Source organism: Cololabis saira, chromosome 8 (assembly GCF_033807715.1).
Source record: "Cololabis saira isolate AMF1-May2022 chromosome 8, fColSai1.1, whole genome shotgun sequence".
NCBI classification, from domain to species: Eukaryota; Metazoa; Chordata; class Actinopteri; order Beloniformes; family Belonidae; genus Cololabis; species Cololabis saira.
Window position 1 is genome coordinate 45,084,879 of NC_084594.1, and position 25,317 is coordinate 45,110,195.

Consider the following 25,317-nt stretch of genomic DNA (forward strand, 5'->3'; position numbering starts at 1 on the left):
GAAGCTGCACAGAGGCCGGCGGTTTTAGGGAGGAAAGGAAGAAGCTTTCAACCAGCCTTCTATTTCCGTCCTGTACTTCAGCGCGATGCGAGAAGAATGAGGAGCCGATCCCATGCTTGACCCCGGAAGATATACCCCTTCCGGGGGTCATGCAGGGGTCACGGGTGACGTGACATTGTTGGTATTGTACTCGACATGCGCATGCGCGAGGGGAGATATCCAGTGCTTACAGCACCGCCTGGCGGTCAGTAGGGACGAAATAGAACCACATTCATTGATGAAATTACATAAGGGATGGAAAGGGGGGGATGATTTGGACCGTTTTTATTTCAGGAGGGGATGCCATCACCCCTCATCACCCCTCATCCCCCCTCAACTCCAGTACTACGTGCAACAGAAACAAGTGCAGCGAACAAATGCCGTCAAATGCACGGGAACTTTCAGTCGTGTTCATTTCTCCACAGCTGGTCCTCCCCTACGCCGTCTCAGGAAGTTTTTCATGTTCACTTCTCCTGTTCTCGCTGGAGATTTAGCGCCACCTACAGCTGACTTTCACGAATCAACCCATTAAAGCAGCACGTTTAACTTATTACAAGTGGGGAGACCCATGCATTAAATAGCATTTTATTTTGCTGACAATATGAACATTTGTTTAATATTTAAAACAGGTTTTTATAGACACCCAGTTACTGCACGTTCTGCATACACAGATGCAATCTTTAACTTGAGAAACAAGTCAGAGAAATAAATGCGTCCAGCCTTGAATCCAACAATCAATTGATCATGTTTTATAAACCATACATTTATAAGCCGAAAGGATTTGAAAACCACCGTTATGGTTGTTGATGAATCAAAAACAAACCATCTGCCTCTTTCTAACAATGTTTGTCGGTCTGGTTTATATTCCAACAATATTTGGTGTGCTCTGACGTCCACCTCCTGACGAGGAGTCACAGATATCCTGCTGACTTTCATGCATCATTCCAGTTTACAGTACAGGGGCCGGATTCACAAAACCTTCTGAAGAAAAAAAATCTTCTTAAGTGTAATTTTTTTCTTAAGTTCAGTCTTAAGAAAAAAAAGAGAAGAAGTCATATTCTCCAAAAAAGTTCTTAAGTATTTTCTCAACTTTCTTCTTAAGAAAAAAGAATAAATGGTATTCTTGAAATAAAAGTTCTCAAATTTATTCTTGACTTTTTTCTTAACTTTAAGAAACCTTGACCTGTCTTAAAATTTCTTCTGTGAAAAGGTAAAACTCTAATATAAACCTTTTTCAACACATTTAGCGATGCATCGGTGTAGTGAAGTCTCGCTTCAGGTGTATCGACTGAATATAATGAAATGAATAATAATAAAATATAATATAATATAATATAATACAATATAATGTAATATAATATAATATAATATAATGTAATACAATATAATGTAATATAATATAATATAATATAATATAATATAATATAATATAATATAATATAATATAATATAATTCCGTGATACTTGGCTGCTACTGCTGTGTGAACGGTCTGCTGGAGCGGCTACTGAATCCTTAATGTAGTATGCAGTATACAGTACATACTGATGCAGTATGTAGCATGTAGTACTTAGTATGCCATTTCGGATACAGCCATATTTTAAGAAGTTCTTAAAAAGGAAAAATAAGAAATTCGTAAGAAATGACAGTTCTTAAGACGGTTCTTAAGAAAATATTGAGGAATTGTACTTAAGAACTTTCTTATGAACTTCTTCATTTTAGATCTTAAGACATTTCTTAAGATAGTTCTTAAGAACATATTGGTGAATCCGGCCCCAGGTCTGCATCTCTCTGTGTCCAGGAACGGCCTGGCCCATGAATCGTAGAACTACTACAGCTAACCAGGTCCATCCAAGCTGGTTTAGATCATCTTCAACCTACGGCGCTCCGGTTCAAACACAGGACGCAGCTCTACAGGTTTACGGGACATCAGTTACCAAAAGCACATTACCAAACAAAGACATGATCATTTGCAGATATGTGTTGCACATGATTCCATCCCTGCAAACATGCTGTGGCCTTGTTGCAGGATGTTTTTAGTAATGCATCTTTGTTTTGTACTTAAGAAGTATCCCTACACTACAAAACGTCTTCTCAATGAACTTTTTACAATTATACTCAAACAAAAACAAACTAAAATCTGTTGTTGAGTCTCTCTGTGGTCTCTTCCCACTGGGCTGTGGTTGTTGTCTGGGCCAGATCAGCTGTTACTGGTAAAAAACCAGACTCCCCAGATAAAAGCTTCTTCCGTGGTAAGAGCTGCGTCGTCTTAGACACGCGGTCAATCACGTCCTCTCTCTGGTTTCTCCACGTCTGCCAAAGACTGGCGAGTCCTGGAAGCATCAGGGCCGTGTGAGCGGTCAGTGGCAGCCGCAGGCTCGGACCACCATGTTGGGGTATTTCTTGAGGATGACGTTGGAGCTGTCGTCGAAGTACAGCACGGAGATGCCGTGCAGCTGCGTGGGGGCGCAGCAGGGCTTGGGCACCGTCTCCGGGTTGATGAAGTGCACCTGTAGCAAGAGGAAGTACAGGTCAAATCAAATCAAATCAAATCAAATCAAATCAAATCAAATCAAATCGCTTTTCTTTTCTCTTTTTTCTATTATTCGGAATCACACCAGCATTACAGCAGCATAATATAAGCATACAAACATTACAGGACTGTCTCAGAAAATTTGAATATTGTGATAAAGTTCTTTATTTTCTGTAATGCAATTAAAAAAACAAAAATGTCATACATTCTGGATTCATTACAAATCAACAAAAATATTACAAGCCTTTTATTATTTTAATATTGCTGATTATGGTTTACAGTTTAAGATTAAGATTCCCAGAATATTCACATTTTTTGTCCTGTATATACGGTATGTACATATGTTTATATATATATATATATATATATATATATATATATATATATATATATATATATATACATACATATATATATATATATATATATATATAGAGAGAGAGAGAGAGAGAGAGATAGATAGATAGATAGATAGATAGATAATATAAATAAATGAATATTTATTAATTGGTGTAAACTTTGATAACTATACATGGTTTGCATTTGTTGATGTTATAAGGAATAAACGGAATTACTTTTTTCTGTTTTTTCCTTTCTTTTTTATATGATACCTCTTTAGGTTTGCTTTTAATGTTTTGTTGTAATGTACTGTGTATTATGTGTGGGACCCCAGGAAGAACAGCTGCAGTTTTGCTGTGGCTAATGGGGATCCAAATAAAACTATAAACTATAAGTGAAGGCCTTGGACCGGGTGGCGTGGACTCTTACCAGAGTTTGCACAATAGCATGATTGGTAGCGTTCATGTACGAGTTGAGAGGGAACGCGCACTCGCCCTCGCAGTAATACGCTGCATAGCCCTCCGGGGCTATGATCCAGTCCTGGTCAGAGGAAACCCACAAGCAAGGCATTAGTTGATTGTCATTTCTGAACATGTACGTATAAGATGCTGAAAAGTCTTACCTGCCACCCCAGGTCTCTAAAGCTGACGTACAGCTCACGCTTCTTGCATCCCTCTTTAGAGAACACCACGTTGTCTGAAACTGACAATAAAAGGTGAGCTGGCACATGGCTTTAGATAACGGTGGTGATGCATTTTGATATATGTTTTTATTGGCAGACTGTTTCCACAATACAGGGCAAAACAGATGAACATACCTTTTTTTTTTTTTTCCCCTCCCTCTCCCCATCCCTCCCCCCACAGTTATCGTCATTAATTTTCCCTTGGGAATAGTAAAAAAATAGAAAAAATAAAATACCTAAATAATAATAATACAAATTTAAAAAAATAAAAAGATAGTAATATAGTGACAAAACAAAAAGTAGTAGTAGTAGTGCAATGAATGTAAACTTAAATAAGAAAATAAAATGAAAACGAAATGGGTTATCTAGAGATTAATAATTATTTCTTAGATCAATGATTAGCAATTCCAGTAGTAGTCACAAGTTATACTAGTAAACACTTGAGTCGGAATGTTGGCATATATCACCCCCAGAGTTATATACCAATGTATTAGTAATTAGGCTGTTACTATTATTAGGGATAGAAAAACAATGAAAAACAAAGACATCAGCTCAGTCCTTTGGAAATACTTTTCAAAATAAGTAATAAATGATTGCCAGCTCGAGAAGAACCTTTCTAATGAACCTTTAATTGTAAAGTTTATTTTTTCCAATTTTAAGAAATCCATAATATCTTTGAGCCATAAGGCAATAGAAGGAGCTTTGGGGATTTCCACCCCAACAATATTCTACGTCTTGCTATCAGTGTGGTAAATGCTGCCATTCTAGACTGTTTGCGGTCAAAAGTCCCAAATCCGGTGGTATTCCAAAAATGGCTATCTGGGGTGATGGCTCCAAACGAATGTCAAATAGGCCTACATCTGACAAAATCTTGAATATAGTGATGCGTGTTGAAGTGTTGTGCACCTGCTGCAGTCTCGGCCACCTTCATGGCCTCCTGGACAGCCTTCTGTGCTCTGGAGCGGTTGGACTGGCGGCCCTTGTGCCCGTGGGCCGAGCGGACGCTGCGGAACCGCACCCCTCCGGCCTTGAAGAACACCACCAGGAAGGGCTGCTTGTCCTTGGGCCCGCTGCCCGTCAGCAGCCCCGCAGCGCTGGCTCTGCTCCGCCGGCCTGCAGGGAGACACACAGGTTACGGGACGTCTCATCTGCACAGTACCGAGCCATGAGTCTGAACTGGAACAACAGCCTGTACGGCTGAAGTCCCAGCTTACCGCCACCTCAGGATAAGGTAAGGTAAGGTAACTTTATTGATACCCAAAAGTATACACTGCAAAAAATCTGCCAGTTGAACAAGATTTTTTTGCTTGTCATGAGAAGATAAATCTTGTCCCAATGGCAGATTTTCCTACTTATTTCAAGTGAAAATGTACTTGAAACAGGTGAAAATTGTCAAATAACAAGTTATTTTTCTGGTAATGACTCTTGTTTTAAGTGTAATGAGATTTTTTGACTAAAAATTAGACATTTTAACTAGAAATAAGACAAATATTCCTGGTAAGATTTTGAGTTTTTGCAGTGTAGATTTGTTTGCAGGTAAAAAGTACTTACAGTACAACAACACCATACAGTACAGTGACAGTGACACTAGACTTTTCAACTTTTTTCTCAAAGTGCATGATGAAAAAAAAATCTTCCTCTTCTAAAATATTATTTTTATTTTTCTCCTGCCTGGCCCTAATACTCTTCCATAGAGGGTTGAGGTGAACAAGATTTATTTTTTTATTATTTTTGAACATTGTCCACTCAGGTGTGACGTCATTCGGACGTCACACCTTCGAGATAAACAGAACGCACTGTTATTAACCGCTGAATTTAATGAGTAAGCCTTAGGATTTAAACCACCCTGTGGTGTAATACCAACCAGAACTGTCCTGGAGAACCACGTGCAGGCTGACGGTCTGTTCGGGGCTGCCCGGCCAGAGCGTGCTGGCGGCGGTGAGGTGGAACACCAGCCAGCCCTCCTGTGACGCCCACACGTCCCGCTGGTCCAGCAGCAGCAGCTCCACCTCACTGCAGACACGACGACAAGTAAACCAGTTCAAGGGCTTTCCAAGCTAAAAGCACCCGGTGTCAAAACAGTTTCTGGATGAAGTATGCATGTTTGGCTCCACGCTGAAATCTCCATCTCTCCATGTTTCCCCACAAACGTTACACAAAATGAAAAACGACTGTTTACCAAGCTCAGTAAAATGGATTCAAACAAAGGCCTCTTTGACAGAAACATGATATCCAGAGGAAAAGAATTGACTGGAAATTGTATCAATCAGTATTTAATCAGCGAAAACATGAACAAAAATGCTCAACTACATGTGTGGTCCTGTAATAATAAAAGTGAAGTATTAGCTCAAGATGTTTTGTGTCGTTTTGGCAAATGCACGTGCACTGGATGGATGTGAGATCCTTCTAGCTCCGTCCTCCGGGAACATCCACGCTACGATCACAGCACGCTCCAATCAGCTAACACATGACTGATGACCAGGGCTGGTAGAGTAGCCAAAACCTGTACTCAAGTAAAAGTACTGTTACTTCAGAATAATATGACTCAAGTAGAAGTAAAAAGTAGTCATCCAAATAATTACTTGAGTAAAAGTAAAAAATACTTGGTGAAAAAACTACTCAAGTACTGAGTAACTGTTGAGTAACGTCTGATTTATTTTTTTAACACAACCTTTCAAACTGACAAAAGTACAAAATAATCATCTTCAGGCAAATTAAATCAATAAAATAATAAAATAAATTAAAATTAATAAAAAATTAAAAATAGCTTAAATTAAAATAAGCTTAAAGTAAATTCAAGTACTTTAATAAATAATAAAAGAATACAAAAATAAATTAAGCACAAGTAGCACAATTTCAAGCCTTTGTACTTTTCTTTTTTAACCAGCAGAACTAGAACAAACATGAACTCATAGAAACTCTGTGTGTGTTTGAGTCTGTGTAAATGTGACAAAACATGCAAAAACAAACATTTTTCCCAAAGAATCACCCAGTGATGTCATGAGATTGACGCGTACGCGGATAAAAGGGATAAAAGAAAAGTAACAGCTCAACGTAGCCTAATGTAGCGGAGTAAGAGGAACAGTTTCTTCTTCACAAATCTACTCAAGTAAAAGTAAAAAGTATAGTGATTCAAAACTACTCCTAAAAGTACAACATTTCCCAAAACTTACTCAAGTAAATGTAACGGAGTAAATGAACTCGTTACTACCACCTCTGCTGATCACCAAACTGGGGAAGGTTGATCATTTCTTAGACACATGAGTTCAATTTACCGGCGCAAAGACCAGACTAAAGGCGGGAAACGTAGTTTTCCGTGTGCCGTCTGTGGCAGGGCTGGCCCAAGCCTCCACGGGGCCCTAAGCTAAATGTGATTTTGGGGCCCTCTATTACTGCCAATAATACTGATTATTGATCATTCACACACCCACTATAAACTTATTTCATGTTCTTCCCTGTCATTACAAATACACTTGTAAAACTAGATGGAAGAACTTTTTGTTGTAGTTAGATTGTAATCCACAGGGATTAAGACCATGGAAGCAACAACAGATTAACAAACTTGCAGAAAAATCTTTCAATGAATATTGATCAAAGTCAGCAACTGCCCCTACTGGCCACACAGAGAAGCAACAGGTCAAAGGTCAAAGGTCACAGTTGCAGCAGAGTTGTTTCCATCATCTACTGTCAGCCTGGCAGGTTTTTACCATCTATGGTTTTTAATCTGAAATGGAGCAAATTCAGCTACAAGAGCGGCCTGGGGTTGATTTACACTGAATATTTAAAGTGATATAGTACTAAGTGATACTGAGTGTCATCTACAGTGTAGGCTACTAAAAGAAACAAAATAATCAAATAGATCATTTATAAACATTTACTGTAAACACATTATCTACTTTATTTTTGGATTTAAATTAACTGCAACAGTAATGTGCAACAACAAAGTACTACAAAAACTAGAACTATAATTACAATCACTCAACTTAGTTAAACAGTACCTCGTCAATATGTGTATTTATGTACAAATAATTGTATTTTTATTTGTAACTCTTGGGGGCCCCCTAGTGGTCACGGGGCCTGAGCAGACGCTTAGTTCGCTCCTGCCTCTGGTCTGTGCCAAGCTTTCTTTTATACCTGACAGGTTATATTCTCCAACAGTGAGGACATATTGGCCTCTGTTGTGCAGGTGGGAACAAAACCTATTATAATGAAGTCATTTTAGCTTTGCATTCTCAACAACTCTCAACCACTCTCATCAGAGGTGTCTTCAGTATTCACATTCATTACTCAGGTAGAAGTATAGATACTAGAGTTTAAAAATACTCCTGTAGAAGTTGAAGTATCATCTCAAGTTTTTTACTCAAATAAAAATATAAAAGTACTGGTTTCAAAACTACTTAAAGTATAAAAGTAAAAGTAATGTAAGGGGAAAAAAAGCCATTAAGGACAAAAGCCATTGAAAATGAATGTATCTTAGTATAATGCAAATATATTAAAGAAGCATATCTGTGTACTATTGAGCATTAACATGTGTTTCAGAGAGCAGCAGATATGATGACTAGTTGTCTATAAGTATTGTAATGGTGCAAAAAGTCAAACTTCAGAGGCATGTTATCATTTATCCTAACCTTTATTGGAATGTACATCCAAGTTTAGTTGCAGGAATCTGAGGGAACGGATGTAAGAACAAAACTGGACAAGAACATCTGAAACAACCACAACCAAATTCACTCTATCCGGATGGAGCAATTTAACTGGATAGTTTTTATTTAATGGCCAAAATGAAATAGAGTAACGAGGATGTTTTTAAAATGTAAGGAGTAAAAAGTACAGATAATTGCATGAAAATGTAAGGAGTAAAAGTAAAAAGTCGTCTGAAAAATAATTACTCCAGTGAAGTATAGATAACCAAAATGTCTACTTAAGTAAGGTACAAATACTTGGTTACTTGACACCTCTGATCCTCCACCTGCGTCTGAGCTGCTGCTGAACCTGCCGTCCTGCTGTGAGCGTCACCTTCCCGGGACATTCCTCTGGAAAACCTACACCGGCTCGTCTTCGGGGCAGATCTCAGGACAATAGCTTTGTTGACAGACATCAGAGATGTCTGCCTTTTGTCCTCCCGCCTGCTCGTCTGTGCAGCGGCTTCTGGATGTCTGTGCATGACAATGGTGTTGCCCTTAGCACCCTCGTCAGCCCTGCTGTCCCCGGTAACACACCCACGTCTGGATAACACACCCACGTCTGCAGCCACAGCTGCACGTGATGGGGAGTAGGGATGGGTGATATTTACCGCTCACCATATACTGTCCAGAAAATTCCCCACGGTAAGAAAGAAAGATATGAGCCTGAAAGAAAGAAATGAGCCAGAAAGAAAGAAAGAAAGAAAGAAATGAGCCAGAAAGAAAGAAAGAAAGAAAGAAAGAAAGAAAGAAAGAAAGAAAGAAAGAAAGAAAGAAAGAAAGAAAGAAATGAGCCAGAAAAAAAGAAAGAAAGAAAGAAAGAAAGAAAGAAAGAAAGAAAGAAATGAGCCAGAAAGAAAGAAAGAAAGAAAGAAAGAAAGAAAGAAAGAAAGAAAGAAAGAAAGAAAGAAAGAAAGAAAGAAAGAAAGAAAGAAAGAAAGAAAGAAAGAAAGAAAGAAATGAGCCAGAAAAAAAGAAAGAAAGAAAGAAAGAAAGAAAGAAAGAAAGAAAGAAAGAAATGAGCCAGAAAGAAAGAAAGAAAGAAAGAAAGAAAGAAAGAAAGAAAGAAAGAAAGAAAGAAAGAAAGAAAGAAAGAAAGAAAGAAAGAAAGAAAGAAAGAAAGATAAATTCCCGTTGATACGTGTTTGTGTAACAAACATGGAGGATCTGAATCATTACAGTTTTGCAGTACAGGTGTAACTCATTTAATTGGTTTTTATCAATTCAATGTAATTGGTGTAGTTTAGTAGTATTTAGTATCTTTTACAGCAGTGATTTGGCTCCAGAGACTGAATGTGGTGATAGATTTATAGTTACAAAGGTGGAGTTGAATTTGTATTTTTTTATCGTCATTTTTGTCGTTATCGGGATAAATGCCAGAAATGATCGTGATAAATTTTTTATTCCATACCGCCCATCCCTAATATGGAGATGGTTGGCTAAAGAAGCCCAGTCCAGCCGCTCTGACTACCACGAGTCTGGAATCAGATTTATGGCATGATTTTGTCTTCTTTTCTTTCACATTTACAAGTTTTGTCACCATTCAGAACACATGTGAGCGTCTCCAACCACTCCCTTTCTCACGTTCTCAGTAACAAGTACGTCTTCATTACACAAACTTTTCCAGGTGATTGATTTAATATGATTCCAAGGCAGGGTTGCCTTTTAGAAGGCCTTCATATTGCAGATTTACGACGGAGTATTAGGGCCAAACTAAGAAAAAATTGAAATTACGAAAATAAAGTCATGATAATATGAGAATAAAGTCGTAAAATTACGAGAATAAAGTCATAATATTACGAGAATAAAGTCGTAATATTAAATATATTATAAATATATAAATATAACTTCACAAGATGCTCAATATTCAACATTTTAACACAGGGAGAAGATGCTCTTCCTGTTAGAGTTCTCATAAATTACGACTTTATTCTCGTAATATTACGACTTTATTCTCGTAATATTACGACTTTATTCTCATAATATTACGACTTTATTCTCATAATATTACGACTTTATTCTCATAATATTACGACTTTATTCTCATAATATTACGACTTTATTCTATTACGACTTTATTCACATTATATTATTTATTCTCGTAATTTCCAATTTTTTTTTTTGTCTTAGTTTGGCCCTAATACTCCGTCGTACAGATTAGAGTCTGAAAACTGCACAGTTGCTTTCTCGTAGCAGTATTTTTCAGCCAAACAAAATGAAACCAGACGGAGCAAATGTTGAGATTGTGTTGAGAAATGAACCTGCTGCTGTCAGATATGGAAACATCATCTAACTTTGATTAGTGCACGTTTGCATTTCGGCCTGTCACTTTGGTATCTTAGTTTACATTTGGTCAAATAGTCATGGTTTCTCCATATTTCTATACTCTGTAAAAATGTAACTGATGGGTACTTTATGTTTGATGTGAACCATCTGTCGTAAAATGCTCATCTGAGTGTGAATTTTAAATCTTTGCACTTGTCATCAGGTGGGGTAAACCCAGTACAGTCACCTGGTCATCAGCTCCAGTGTGCACACTGCAAAAACTCTAAATCTTACCAGGAATATTTGTCTTATTTCTAGTTAAAATGTCTAATTTTTAGTCAAAAAATCTCATTACACTTAAAACAAGAGTCATTGCCAGAAAAATAACCTGTTATTTGACAATTTTCACCTGTTTCAAGTAAATTTTCACTTGAAATAAGTAGGAAAATCTGCCAGTGGGACAAGATTTATCTTTTCATTAGAAGCAAAATAATCTTGTTCCACTGGCAGATTTTTCTACTTATTTTAAGTGAAAATCTACTTGAAACAGGTGAAAATTGTTGTTTTTTTCCAGTGATGAGTCTTGTTTTAAGTGTAATGAGATTTTTTTGACTAAAATTGAGACATTTTAACTAGAAATAAGACAAATATTCTTGTTAAGATTTTGAGTTTTTGCAGTTTTTGCAGCGAACACCCACTCAGTCAACACTGAAACCCGGAGCCTTTGGGCCGTGAGGAACTAATCTTAGCTGCCGTGTATTTGGGGTAATTGTGTGACCTATAAATCCCCCACCCTCACCCAATCCCAACGTTTATTCAGTGACACCGCCAGAGGCCGAGCTGGGGTTTTTTGGCAGATGAAGGGTAACGTGTGGAGTCGGTTCTGTCGTAATTTGATGGTGGAAAACTAGAAGAGGAGACGAGGACTCCACGTACGCGTATCAGTCACAGCGAAACACGGCACGCTAACCACCTAGTTAAGAGAAACAGTGATGTCATGAGGGTCCAGAGCTATTTGGGAGAATTGCAGGTCCCCCGGGGGCCGAGCCGGTCTGACCGTGTGAGAGAACCTCTCTGGAGGAACCGCTGGATTATTATAATTAACGCTAACGTCTGTGTAAACAGTGTGGGTGACGCTAACATCAGCTCAAATAACCAGTGGGGAGAAAAGGGTTAAGTCACACGAGTCCATGGGGAGGATTACCACAACAATGTGTCACTCGGACAATATGAAAGATTGTCTATAAAATGCTTTAAAGGGTTAATGCAGCAAAAAACTGAACCAGTATCCTCCCGGCTTGCTGAGTTTTATCCCACCAACCTGATATGAAGGAAGTAAGTTAGTTTGTGCTGTGATGTAACATCTTAACGAGTCTAGCACTTTCCAAACCGCATACTGCAACACTGCAGTAGTATGCAGTATGCAGTAGTGGTGGGGACAAAAATCAATATTGCAATATATTGTTGCGCTCTAAATAATCGATAAACTGACGGCAAATATCGATATTTTATTACAACACACATAATGGATTTACGCAGTTGTCACCGCACTATTGTTCATGCACTTTAATTAGTCCAGCTGTACAGTGTTTACATTTACAGGACTAGGAGGCAGTGAGGTACTATGCAAAATTAAGTTGCTTACTGACTTTTCAGTATTAGAAACAAAGCAGTGCACTGTCCTGGTTTATTTAAAACATGTTATTAATGTTCATGCACTTTAATTTCTCCAGCTGTTCAGTGTTTACATTTAAAAGACTAGGAGGCAGTGAGGAACTATACAAATGCACTTTCTTTGTACATTGTATGAAGTTTTGGCATTGAATAAATGCATAACTAAAGATGTTTTCCTTTTTATGGGTATTTTTTTCTTTTTCAGTCACATATATCGTGATATATCGTTGATGAAATTTCTTACAATATATCGAATATCATAGATATCGCGTATCGTGATATTATCGTTATCATGGGCCACATATCGCCACAGTATTGAACCGTGACCCGTATCGTCCCACCCCTAGTATGCAGTATGTGAAGAGATACACACATGCAAAAATACCCAGATGATGCACTAGTTTTTAATAAATGTGTAAACAATGTGAGTATCAAGGCAACTCCTAAATTTAACCATAAACCATAAAGAGCCATAAAGAGCCTTTTAAACGTTGGAAATAGAGACAAATGGACGGAGGCTTCCCTCATGGGGGTATTATTGTTCCAATATTATTTGTGTGTGCGCATCTCAATCTGTGTGTGTGTAATAAGATTTGTGTGTATTCACATTTGTGTGTGTGTAAAAAGATTTGTGTGTCTGTATTCATATTTATGTGTGCGTAAAAAATCAGCCGGGAGCTCTCGATTGGCTGTCTTTGTACACGTGGATTTTGACACACTTCTGCCGCGGCAAATCTGTAAATGGATCCGTGTGTAAAACGATTTGTCTGTAACTTAACGTCTCCTTTGCCCTGAGCTCGGACTCACAGGCTCACGCCAGGCTACAGTAGCAATACAGCCTTCACACCACTAGTCGGCGCGTAACTCTCAGTCAGTACTTTACCTGCAGCAGTTCAATCGGGTTTCTGATCATATTAGACATCGTTCGGACTTTTAAACTGCATGCAAACACCTGAACCCCATCTACTTCAGACCTATGTCATTGTCATACAGACCAATGTGAATACACACAAATCTTATTACACACACACAGATTGAGATACGCACACACAAATAATATAGGAACAATAATACCCCCATACTCCCTCCGCACCATCCCCTGCACCATCTTTGCACCAACCCTGCACCAACTCCACAGGTTTCATCTGTCTTTTTCCTTGTTGACGTTCTTATGAGTACAAATAAAATGAAGCAGTACCACCAGAAGTCATGGGGGGCAGTATCGATTCAGCCGACAAATTAAAATAACAAAGAAGAAATCTGAAGTATTGAAAACTATGTTTATCATGAGTTTCCTGGATGAAAGATGAAGGGAAAGATCTGTGTTTACATGAGCGGTCTGCTCCTCTCACTCACAACCACCGCAAATAAACTCTCTCCTCTCTGGCCGGCATGTTTGTTGATATCAGAGGGGGGTTTGTCACTGCCGCTGGGGGGGGTGTTGTTTAGCAACCATACGAATACAAACCACACACAGAGGTACAGGACTGTCTCAGAAAATTAGAATATTGTGATAAAGTCCTTTATTTTCTGTAATGCAAAAATGTCATACATTCTGGATTCATTACAAATCAACTTTATCACAATATTCTAATTTTCTGAGACAGTCCTGTAAACAGGGATAACCCTGTTAGCTCACGCATGGAAACAGATTATTCTGAATGTTTCAGTAACCGGAATATTGACCTTAACCCCAATTTTGACTGCATGTAAACGTAGTCTGTGATGGGAGCACAGCGTGTGAGCTGCGGTCACGGGTGGGCAGCGATGCCTCTGCTGCACGACATGCAGCCTTGATTACAACCGCTCAGTGTTGAAAGATGATGGAAAAGAGGATTGCTGTATGAAAAACACAAATGAATCCTGAACAGAACCAGAACTTATTTGTTAAAAACAGTCACGGGAGGCCTGAGCTAACACAAACTAGATCAATAAAACCTAAAGAGCAGCAGTGGTTACCAACACAGAACACCATAGAGGCCCCATCACCTGCTCCGACTCTCCTGCAGGAGCTGGTAGACGCTGACTCTGAAGGTTTGGTTCTCCGTGCCCTCGTGCGTGAAGCCTTTGTAAAGCCTGAACTCTGCGGCGGTGATGGCCTCCCCCTCTGGAATACGGGACATGTCAAACCGAAACTCTTGTGTGTGATGCTGAAGATCTTGATCAACTAGCAGGAGAAAAAAAACAAAGATTAGTCCCCAAAAACAGCTGGTGGCTAAACACTACGACGATAAACTCCGCAGCTGGCAAAAACCATGCACACAGAGAAGGCACGAGTCATAAAACAGTCAGTCAGTCCTGCTATATCTGTCAAAACTGTTGTGGGTTTAGGCTTTTCTGTGATTTGTGTTCCTCTGCCTGCAGCTCTTTGTCAGAAATAGAAGGACTCCTGTTTCCACGAGTGAAGGGCTTTTAAACATCGTTTAGTTCAAGCTTGCCGTATGAATGGTGAATGTGTGGGAAAAACACACGTCCACGGCTGACTTTGGCTCCCTGCTTCAGTTCCACACAAGTGCTGACCACAAGACAAGGCCTGCTAAGGCCAAATCCGGAAAACCGCAGCAGCCAGTCCACTTCTGCAAACACGCTCACATTAAGTGCAGCGCACCACACAAGTTCCTGCGCGCCTTCACTCAACCACCACGCCTCAGCGGGCTTTTGGGAACACTGATCAGCCTCCCGTGAGTTCCCTCTGACTGCAGAGCTAAGGTGGAGCAGCAGTAGCCGGTGACCTGCTGGGGGTCCCGCCCATCCCCAGCCAGCTACAGCTCTCTTCCAGGCGCTTTTTCAGTGTTGTTTTTAAATTAGCATCAGTGAGCTCAGGCCCTCTCTCCCCATCAGGGAGGAGAACGGAGCCTTTAAAGGCCTCCTGCTAGCTGATACTACCCGGTATCATCCTGGGCATCGTCCTGGCAGGAACCGTTACTATGGAACCAACTTCCAATCTGGGTTAAGGAGGCTGACACCACCTCCACCTTTAAAACTAAACTTAAAACCTTTCTGTTTAGTAAAGCCTATAGTTAGTGTTAGTAAACCTCTAGTTGGTGTTGGTAAATCTCTAGTTAGTGTAAACTCTAGTGTGTTAGAGTCAGTAGTCATAGTTGCAGCTATAGAACAAGACTATAATAGTTAGTTTCAAATATAGCTTGGTGGTAGATATGCTGCTATAGGCCTATGCTGCAGGGGGCACCGACATGATCCACTGGGCGGTGCCTCTCACCCTTCTTCTCCTCTCCTCTTCCCTTCCTCTCTTCTCCTTTTTCATTTTTAATTATTATAAGTATCTCATAGCTATCGTTTTTGTCCATCGCTCCTGTACTCTCTTGTGCTGGCCCCCTTTTTTCTCTTTTGTGCATGTTTGCAGTCCGGAGCTTCGGGAGCTGGCCTGCAGTCCCGGTCCCCCAACCCGCACCACTAGTTTCTTCCCTCCTAAAGGGGAGTTTTTCTTGCCACTGTTTGGCTTAAGGCTTTTCTCCCACTAGGGGAGTTTTTACCTGCCATTGTTTATGTAATAATTGCTCAGGGTTTTATGTTCTGGGTCTCTGAGACAACATCTGTTGTATTAGACGCTATACAAATAGAATTGAATTGAATTGAATTGAATTGAATTGAACTGGCTATCAGCCTGGTCATCATCCTGACCATCGTCCTCGGCATCTCATCGTCCTGGTCATCGTCCTGGCCATCGTCCTGGCCATCGTCCTCGCCATCGTCCTGGCCATCGTCCTGGCCATCGTCCTCGCTATCGTCCTGGCCATCGTCCTGGTCATCGTCCTGGTCATCATCCTGACCATCGTCCTGACCATCGTCCTGGCCATCGTCCTGGTCATCGTCCTGGTCATTGTCCTGGTCATCGTCCTGGTCATCGTCCTGGTCATTGTCCTGGTCATCGTCCTGGTCATCGTCCTGACCATCGTCCTGGTCATCATCCTGGTCATCGTCCTGGTCATCGTCCTGGTCATCGTCCTGGCCATCGTCCTGGTCATCGTCCTCGCCATCATCCTCGCCATCGTCCTGGCCATCGTCCTGGCCATCATCCTGGCCATCGTCCTGGTCATCGTCCTGACCATCGTACTGGTGATCGTCCTGGTCATCGTCCTGGTCATCATCATGGCCATCGTCCTGGTCATCGTCCTGACCATCATCCTGGTCATCGTCCTGACCATCGTCCTGGCCATCGTCCTGGTCATCGTCCTGACCATCGTCCTGGTCATCGTCCTGGTCATCGTCCTGGTCATCGTCCTGACCATCGTCCTGGTCATCATCCTCGCCATCGTCCTGGTCATCGTCCTGGCCATCGTCCTGGTCATCGTCCTGGTCATCATCCTGGCCATCATCCTGGTCATCGTCCTGGTCATCGTCCTGGTCATCGTCCTGGTCATCATCCTGGCCATCATCCTGGTCATCGTCCTGGTCATCGTCCTGGTCATCGTCCTGGCCATCGCCCTGGCCATCGGCATCGTCCTGGTCATCGTCCTGACCATCATACTGGTGATCGTCCTGGTCATCGTCCTAACCATCGTCCTGGTCATCGTCCTGGTCATCGTCCTGGTCATCATCCTGGCCATCGTCCTGGTCATCACCCTGGTCATCATCCTGGCCATCGTCCTGGTCATCATCCTGGCCATCGTCCCGGTCATCGTCCTGGTCATCATCCTGGCCATTATCCTGGTCATCATCCTGGCCATGGTCCTGACCATCGTCCTGGCCATCCTCCTGGCCATCATCCTGGGTCCCCGCTTCGACGCTGCTTCAGAGCACAGACCCTCACGGGACCCGGACTCTTGATGCAGGACATTCTCCACAGCACACACAATGACTCACAGTCTAAAAACACTTTTAACAACTTCAAAAACACACACATGCCACTCGGATTAAGAACACTGCATTCTGAACCCTGCTAGTCATTTGTTTGACCGCAATTAACTGCTGGAAGGGAACGAGGGCTGATTTTATGAAAGCAATAATTGCTTGTAAGGGCTTGGTGTGTTTACGTTCGGGACCATTAGCTGCACAGATCAGACCTCAGATATGCAAACTTCCCTCTGGGAGACATTTCAACACCACAGATTACTCCTGACACTGCACGGCCACACAGCTATGGAGCTATTATTAACCTATTTCAACTCATTCGTGCATGTTTTTGTTTTGTTTTTTTCCTAACCGATCAACGTGGGGGGTTGGAAGAAGTAACTCAGGGAAAGAAAACAGAACGTGGCCTTGTCCTGTCACCATTAACGTCTGTTCACATCAGGCATGTGTGACTTCAGTGAGGCTGGAGGTGAACTCTTACGTTACTTTACAACCCTTAAGTATCTTTAGTGTCGACATGCTCGATGATATCATCCACAAGCGTGAAAAACAACCATCCAAGAAGTGCACATGAATGTAAACCAACAAAAAAAGAGTAGGTGAGTGAGACTTTCTGGCACAGTGAAACAAATTCTCACCATAATCCTCTCACAGAGCAGCTTAGCAGGAGAGGAACATTTCTTGCTGCGTTGTTGTTTTTTTAACTACAATGATTCCTCTGGTCCTCAGGACGACCGTAAATCCTGACATGAGAATATTTTGCAAAGGCCAATGGCATTTCTCCTTGTGGGCTTTGTGTCGCAGTCGTGTGAGAAAAATCAAGCCTATGCACGTAAACACACATTCAGCCAACGAGTGCAGCAGCAGATGAACAGATGCCAAGAGTTGTATTTATGAACTTTAAGTTATAGTTAAAGTTGCTGCCTTTTTGGGATGTTTCATGACAGAGTGTGTGTGCATGCGTGCTGGATGTGTGCAGACGTTTCACTAACAGTGACTGAACACTGACTCCAGCGGGCCGCGGCAGCCGTCCCTCACGCTGGTTTGGCGGGAAACACCACCATCCCGTTCGCTCTTGATTGTCTCACGACCACCGAGAAAAGAGTCACGCCAGCAAAATGTGGGAGTCTATCATCAGCACAGCAGGGAATTGTGGGCTTTTTTTCTGTCCTTGTGATCATCGGACTCAGGAGATGTGGAAGCACATGAATCTGCCATTAGTTAGAGATACAGCTTCCAGTTCTCTTTGGTTGAAAAATTCCAGTTTAACGTTCATGATGACCTGACAGGTATGAGATGCTCTTATAAGGTCTGAATGTTCTGCACTAACTATGTTTCTGTGTTGACTGAAAAAAACCCTCTAAATTAAGGTATCGTTAAGAATCTCACCATTTCATAGCGTTTCGATTTGATATCGATTGAAATGCTTCGATATCGATTCAGTATCAAGTAGAAATACACAACAGTACCAGATCTTTTTTTAACCCTTGTACTGTCTTTGGTTCAAAATGACCTAATTCTCCTGTTCCTTCTTTCCTCCTGCTCTCTCCTTCCTTCCTTCCTTCCTTCCTTCCTTCCTTCCTTCCTTCCTTCCTTCCTTCCTTCCTCCCTCCCTCCCTCCCTCCCTCCCTCCCTCCCTCCCTCCCTCCCTTCCTTCCTTCCTTCCTTCCTTCCTTCCTTCCTTCTTTTTTCCCTTCCTTTTGCTCTTCCCTTCCTCTTTTCTTCCTTCCTTCCTTCCTTCCTTCCTTCCTTCCTTCCTTCCTTCCTTCCTTCCTTCCTTCCTTCCTTCCTTCCTTCCTTCCTTCCTTCTTTTTTCCCTTCCTTCCTTCTTTTCTCCTGCTCTCTCCTTCCTTCTTCCCTTCCTCTTTTCTCCCTTCCTTCCTTCCTTCCTTCCTTCCTTCCTTCCTTCCTTCTTTTTTCCCTTCCTTCCTTCTTCCCTTCCTCTTTTCTTCCTTCCTTCCTTCTTTCCTTCCTTCCTTCCTTCTTTTTTCCCTTCCTTCCTTCTTCCCTTCCTCTTTTCTTCCTTCCTTCCTTCCTTCTTTTTTCCCTTCCTTCCTTCTCTTCTCCTGCTCTCTCTGGCCATTCTTCCTTCCTTCCTTCCTTCCTTCCTTCTTTTTTCCCTTCCTTCCTTCCTTCTTTCCTCCTGCTCTCTCCTTCCTTCTTCCCTTCCTCTTTTCTTCCTTCCTTCCTTCCTTCCTTCCTTCCTTCCTTCCTTCCTTCCTTCCTTCCTTCCTTGTTTTCTCCCTTCCTTCCTTCTTTCCTTGTTTTCTCCCTTCCTTCTTCCCTTCCTCTTTTCTCCCTTCCTTCCTTCCTTCCTTCCTTCCTTCCTTCCTTCCTTCCTTCCTTCCTTCCTTCCTTCCTTCCTTGTTTTCTCCCTTCCTTCCTTCTTTCCTTGTTTTCTCCCTTCCTTCTCCCTTCCTTCCTTCCTTCCTTCCTTCCTTCCTTCCTTCCTTCCTTCCTTCCTTCCTTCCTTCCTTCCTCCCTCCCTTCCTCCCTTCCTTCCTTTCTTCCTTCCTTCTTTCCTCCCTTCTTCTCTTCCTCCTTCCTTGACCCGAAGACAGCACAAGGGATAAATAATTGCTCCCTGTGTGGCTTTTGCGCAGGGCTCTAGTCTGCTGAACATTTGACGCTAGTGCGCACTCGTTAGAGATGAAGTGAGAGGTAATAGCTGAGTAGGAATCACATGTTGGCCACCAGCTCTGCTATCTTCTGTGCGCGGACAGAACCTGGCGCCAGTTTGCACATCAGGGATCTGTCCAGTTGGGTTTGCTTTGCATCCGTGGATTTAGCGACGGGTTTCTGCAGAACATCTGCATGGTGTCGGCTCAGGTGGTTACACAGGTTTGTCCTGTTGCTACAGTAGGTCAGAACCGCCTGGCAAAGTGTGCACAACACCTTACTTTTGTCTCTTTCCTTTGTTCCAGGTTTACACAGGAACACGAAATCAAGCCACACATCTGCTTTTAAGTTTGAAGGCGCTGGCTTAAAGGGGACCTATTATGAAAAACAGGTTTTTTCTTGCTTTAACATAAATAAAGGGGTCTCCCCTCAGCCTGCCAACTCAGAGAAGGAGGAAAGCAACCAGATTCTGTACAGCCGCCCGGATGAGCCGTCCAGTGTCATGTGGATCTGCGAGCCAATAAGATTCTGCGCATTTTCGTTACGTAACCAAAATGCAAACCACGCCCACAACTAAACACTGTGTAACTGCATGAGCGTCCAACTATCGTAGCACTGCGTGACATCGGACGCTCTCTGTCCATCTCCCTCCAGCAGCTGCCACTTTATTGAGGGTTTTGTAGTGAAATGAGGAGGAATCATAGAGATAACTTCTCATTTCAACTAACTGGCCGTTCCTCAACCGTGACCGTTTCCTACAGCGCTTTCAACCGGCTTTCAACGCGAGAGGCAGGAAACGGCCAGCTCAAAACGGCGCGCTGCGTCGCTGCGGCCAGTTAGGACAGTCCAGTGGAAAATAAAGCAATGGAATTGATTTTGTCGCTGACGCTCGCTCTCATCGCATGCAGTTAGGACACGGTGTTAGGACACGGTAACTCCGCCAGCCGGAGCTTCCACCATTTTTCGTAGCGGTGTATCGCGTCATTCAGGCAGCCAATCAGCACAGAGCCTCATTATCATAGCCCCCCCACTCAGAATCCTGCATAGATAATGAGGTCAGAGAAAGGGGAAGATAAAGACATGGCTCAGAGGCTGAATTTATTTAGCAAAAACAATCAAAAGCTTGTTTTTAAGACATTCAAGGCCTGTTTAAAATAGGGATTAGATGCCATAGTAGGTCCCCTTTAAGGCTGCTGCTCACTCCGGTCGGTTATGGTTTGGTCTGGTGCGGCCCATCTAGTCTGGCCCGTTCAGTGCGGCCCGTCCGTACAGTGCGACCCACAGGTGGGTGTTTCCTACAGCAACCCCACTGAATTTAGAGAAAATAACCCTGATGCATTGCTAAATTGATATTTTGACCCAACCCTAATCCAAATGGCTCTTTATTTGTAGAAATCAGTTCAGTTCTTTACAGACTGAAATAAAAGAAATCTGTTTTCTGCACACTGAACAATAACCCAGGTCTATGCATCAGGGCAGCAGTTGCTTCTGGCACTTTCCCCATGTTTCCTTCTGCTTCTCCACAACAATATCGGGGATTTCACAAGATATCCAAAGGAAACAGAGCAAGATTTGCCTTTTACAAAGTCAATAACGTCTGAGTTATCCCAACCTCTCGTCATCCTCCAAGAAATCGCTCAAACAAACCTATGTGCAAGAATGCGCGCGCGGGCACCTGCACCAACAGAGATTACCGCAGTAATAACATGCTTAAATGCAATCTGTGTCCTGATCTCATAGTCATAGTCTCCCTGGGGGTTCACTTCATGTTCCATTCATAGTCATGCAAACAAAGCCGTGCAAACACAAACACACACACACACACACACACACACACACACACACACACACACACACACACACACACACACACACACACACACACACACACACACACACAGCAGCAACGCCTTGGAGGCATTGGGAGGAAATCGGACACATCCATGCTGTCATAACATGTAGAACTTAGCTTGGAAAGAGGGGACCTGGTACCAAATGAAGAAAGTGTACCAAACTAAAATGTCATAGACACTGGCATTCAGGAAGGCAGTTCCTTTATGGGATCAGCCGTGGGAATTGTAAAAGATGCAAAATGACATCAAGTTTCTTGATAATGATGATTAAGTTGCTTCTGACTTAAAAAGAAAAGCAATTAAAGGAAAACTCTTATTTTCAGGAGAATTCACTAAAATATATCACAAAGGTTCTGGTTGAGCAGTGGTTAAAAGCAGTACTGGAGTTGAGGGGGATGAGGGGGGATGAGGGGGGATGGCATCCCCCCTGAAATAAAAACGGTCCAAATCATCCCCCCTGTAAAACTGCCACCCCCCCTTTCCATCCCTTATGTCATTTCATCAATGAATGTGGTTTTACTGCTATTTCAATATTTAGAGTCATCACCAGAAAAATAACACCAGAAAAATAACTTATTTGACAATTTTCACCTGTTTCAAGTACATTTTCACTAGAAGTAAGTAGGAAAATCTGCCAGTGGGACAAGATTTATCTTCTTATTACAAGCAAAAAAATCTTGTTCCACTGGCAGATTTTTTTACTTATTTCAAGTAAAAATCTACTTGAAACAGGTGAAAATTGTTGTTTTCTTCCAGTGATGAGTCTTGTTTTAAGTGTAATGAGATTTTTTTTTACTAAAATGAGACATTTTAACTAGAAATAAGACAAATATTCTTGTTAAGATTGTGAGTTTTTGCAGTGATCCATTTTACTTATCCTGTGAAGGACAGAGTCATATTGATAAGTTCAGAAAAGTGTTTTTTATTGTTGTGTTTTGATGTATTTGATGTAAGCCCAGTGGATATTTAAAGCTTACAGAAGGCTGCATTTAACTGCTGCTATGTCATTCCTGCAGTATTTCTGCAGGTGTTTTGGTCACTGCTATTATTTGTAATATATTATATTATTTGTAATCAGCACAAATTATCTGTCCCCATATGATAAAATCCACCATCCCCCCTGATTTATTTTTACAACTCGAGTACTGGTTAAAGTAAAAAGAGATAGTAAATCAGCTTCACTTACTGAGGTTGAGGAAGCTCATGACCGTGTCCGCCTCCTCCAGGAGGCGGCTGTCCTGCGGGCTGGCCCCGGACGCGCGGGTGGGCAGGACGGGCTGGTAGTACGAGTACCCGGGCGGGTTCGTTTCCATGGAGACGGTGTTGTACAGATCCAGCATGAAGGTCGGAGCCGCGTTGTGCTTGGTGCGCAGGTGCGGCCGCGGCCGCGCCGGCAGCCCCAGCACGGAGAGGATCTCCCGCTGGATCTCCCTGCGCTCCTGGCCCCGCAGGCGCCGCTGGATGAAGCTGGAGCGCAGCTCGTCCTCGGCGGAGGAAGAGTTGTAGAAGGTGAGCCGGGTGGCGGCTGCGCCCTGGCCCCAGGTCAGCAGCAGAGCCACGGTCGCCACTGCGCTCGCCCACATTCTGAGCCCGGTTTTACGCGCGGCTCTCCCTTTGGGTAGATCCAGCCGGAGACGCCGTCCCTTCAGAGAGCGCAGCGGAACACGTGGGCCGAGCACGGCGCGCCTCCCCCCGTCCCCGCAGAACAGCGTTCATTCATCCATTCATCCATTCATCTTGGGCCGTGGCGCGGCGTCTGGAGTCATCTGTGCGCACTGATCCATGGAGACGTGGGGACTGGTTTTGTGGACGCTGCGCGTCCGGGGAGGGAAGGGAGGGGGCTGGAACCATAAACATATACAGGACTGTCTCAGAAAATTAGAATATTGTGATAAAGTTCTTTATTTTCTGTAATGCAATTAAAAAAACAAAAATGTCATACATTCTGGATTCATTACAAATCAACTGAAATATTGCAAGCCTTTTATTATTTTAATATTGCTGATTATGGTTTACAGTTTAAGATTAAGATTCCCAGAATATTCTAATTTTTTGAGATAGGATATTTGAGTTTTCTTAAGCTGTAAGCCATGATCAGCAATATTAAAATAATAAAAGGCTTGCAATATTTCAGTTGATTTGTAATGAATCCAGAATGGATGACATTTTTGTTTTTGTAAATGCATTACAGAAAATCACAATATTCAAATTTTCTGAGACAGTCCTGTACAGTACTCGAGTTGTAAAAAACAATCAGGGGGGATGGTGGATTTTATCATATGGGGACAGATCATTTGTGCTGATTACAAATAATATAATATATTACAAATAATAGCAGTGACCAAAACAGCTGCAGAAATACTGCAGGAATGACATAGCAGCAGTTAAATGCAGCCTTCTGTAAGCTTTAAATATCCACTGGGCTTACATCAAATACATCAAAACACAACAATAAAAAACACTTTTCTGAACGTATCAATATGACTCTGTCCTTCACAGGATAAGTAACATGGATCACTGCAAAAACTCAAAATCTTAACAAGAATATTTGTCTTATTTCTAGTTAAAATGTCTCTTTTAGTAAAAAGAATCTCATTAAAACAAGACTCATCACTGGAAAAAAACAACAATTTTCACCTGTTTCAAGTAGATTTTCACTTAAAATAAGTAGAAAAATCTGCCAGTGGAACAAGATTTTTTTGCTTGTAATGAGAAGATAAATCTTGTCCCACTGGCAGATTTTTCTACTTATTTCAAGTGAAAATTTACTTGAAACAGGTGAAAATTGTGAAATAGGTTATTTTTCTGGTGATGACTCTAAATGTTGAAATAGCAGTAAAACCACATTCATTGATGAAATGACATAAGGGATGAAAAGGAGGGATGGCAGTTTTACAGGGGGGATGATTTTTACCGTTTTTATTTCAGGGGGGATACCATCCCCCCTCATCCCCCCTCACCCCCCTCAACTCCAGTACTGTATATACGTATATGTCTATGGCTGGAACGCCTCTGGAGGGAAGAGAACACGTTTATTCCATGCTGCGCACTCTCTCTGCAATTAGACTGGTGGATAGGGTTGGCAACTCCCTGAAAAGTAAATAAGGGACATCATCAACCCCATTGCCTTCACCTTTCCTGGCGTGGGGAATTTTTTTAGCCCCTTTCTTTGTGAGTGAAACTATTTTTTTGACTCGATTTGACTCGAACCTGAATAGAATTAGATGCATATTTTTGAATACCATGAACACATGGAAAACAAATTATTATCCAGCAATTCACTTTAATACAAAATAACAAAATTAACTAAATAAAATAAGTATCTTTCTTAAACAGAAACCTGTCCTTTTTAACTCAAAATTGTATAAATTAGCCCTTTTTTTGTGAGTGAAACGATTTTTTGACTCGAACCTGAATTGAATTAGATGCATATTTTTGAATGCCATGAACACATGGAAAACTAATTATTATTCAGCAGTTCACTTTAATAAAAAATAACAAAATTAATTGAATAAAATAAGTATCTTTCTTAAACAGAAACCTGTCCTGCTTAACTTAAAATTGTATAAATGAATATTAAACAATAGAAAGAAAGCAGAATATCCATTCTGTAATAGTGCACTTTTTTTTGTTATTATTTTATTTATGTATGTGACATTTTATAGTTGAAAACCGATTGACATAATATTCTTTTTCCATACATATGTTTGTATGACACACAAAAACCAAAATAAAATACAAATCAATCATCATCAACCCTGACAGCCTTCCCCTGTTACTTTTTTTTATTTATTTTTTATTGACAGATATATACATAAAAG

The 25,317-nt window shown here is 41.5% G+C and overlaps 1 protein-coding gene across 1 annotated transcript; it reads right to left on the reverse strand.

Moving 5' to 3' along the window:
* Positions 1-461: 461 nt before the first annotated feature.
* LOC133449022 (bone morphogenetic protein 7-like) lies at positions 462-23,232 on the reverse strand. Its single transcript, XM_061728105.1, has 7 exons — positions 22,683-23,232; positions 14,202-14,379; positions 5,456-5,604; positions 4,498-4,704; positions 3,532-3,611; positions 3,339-3,449; positions 462-2,547 (listed from the first exon to the last, which is right to left on the reverse strand). Exons 1-7 carry the CDS (start codon positions 23,077-23,079, stop codon positions 2,398-2,400), a joined length of 1,272 nt encoding a protein of 423 aa, XP_061584089.1. The 5' UTR covers positions 23,080-23,232; the 3' UTR covers positions 462-2,397.
* Positions 23,233-25,317: the final 2,085 nt, after the last annotated feature.

Coding starts and splice junctions, on each gene's coding strand:
- LOC133449022 (XM_061728105.1), bottom strand. CDS start 23,079: ATGTGGGCGAGCGCAGTGGCGACCGTGGCTCTGCTGCTGACCTGGGGC. Junction 5,605..14,201: donor CTGCAGGAGAGTCGGAGCAG/GTGATGGGGCCT, acceptor TCGTGTCTGCAG/TGAGGTGGAGCTGCTGCTGC. Junction 2,548..3,338: donor ATGCTATTGTGCAAACTCTG/GTAAGAGTCCAC, acceptor CTCTTGCTACAG/GTGCACTTCATCAACCCGGA.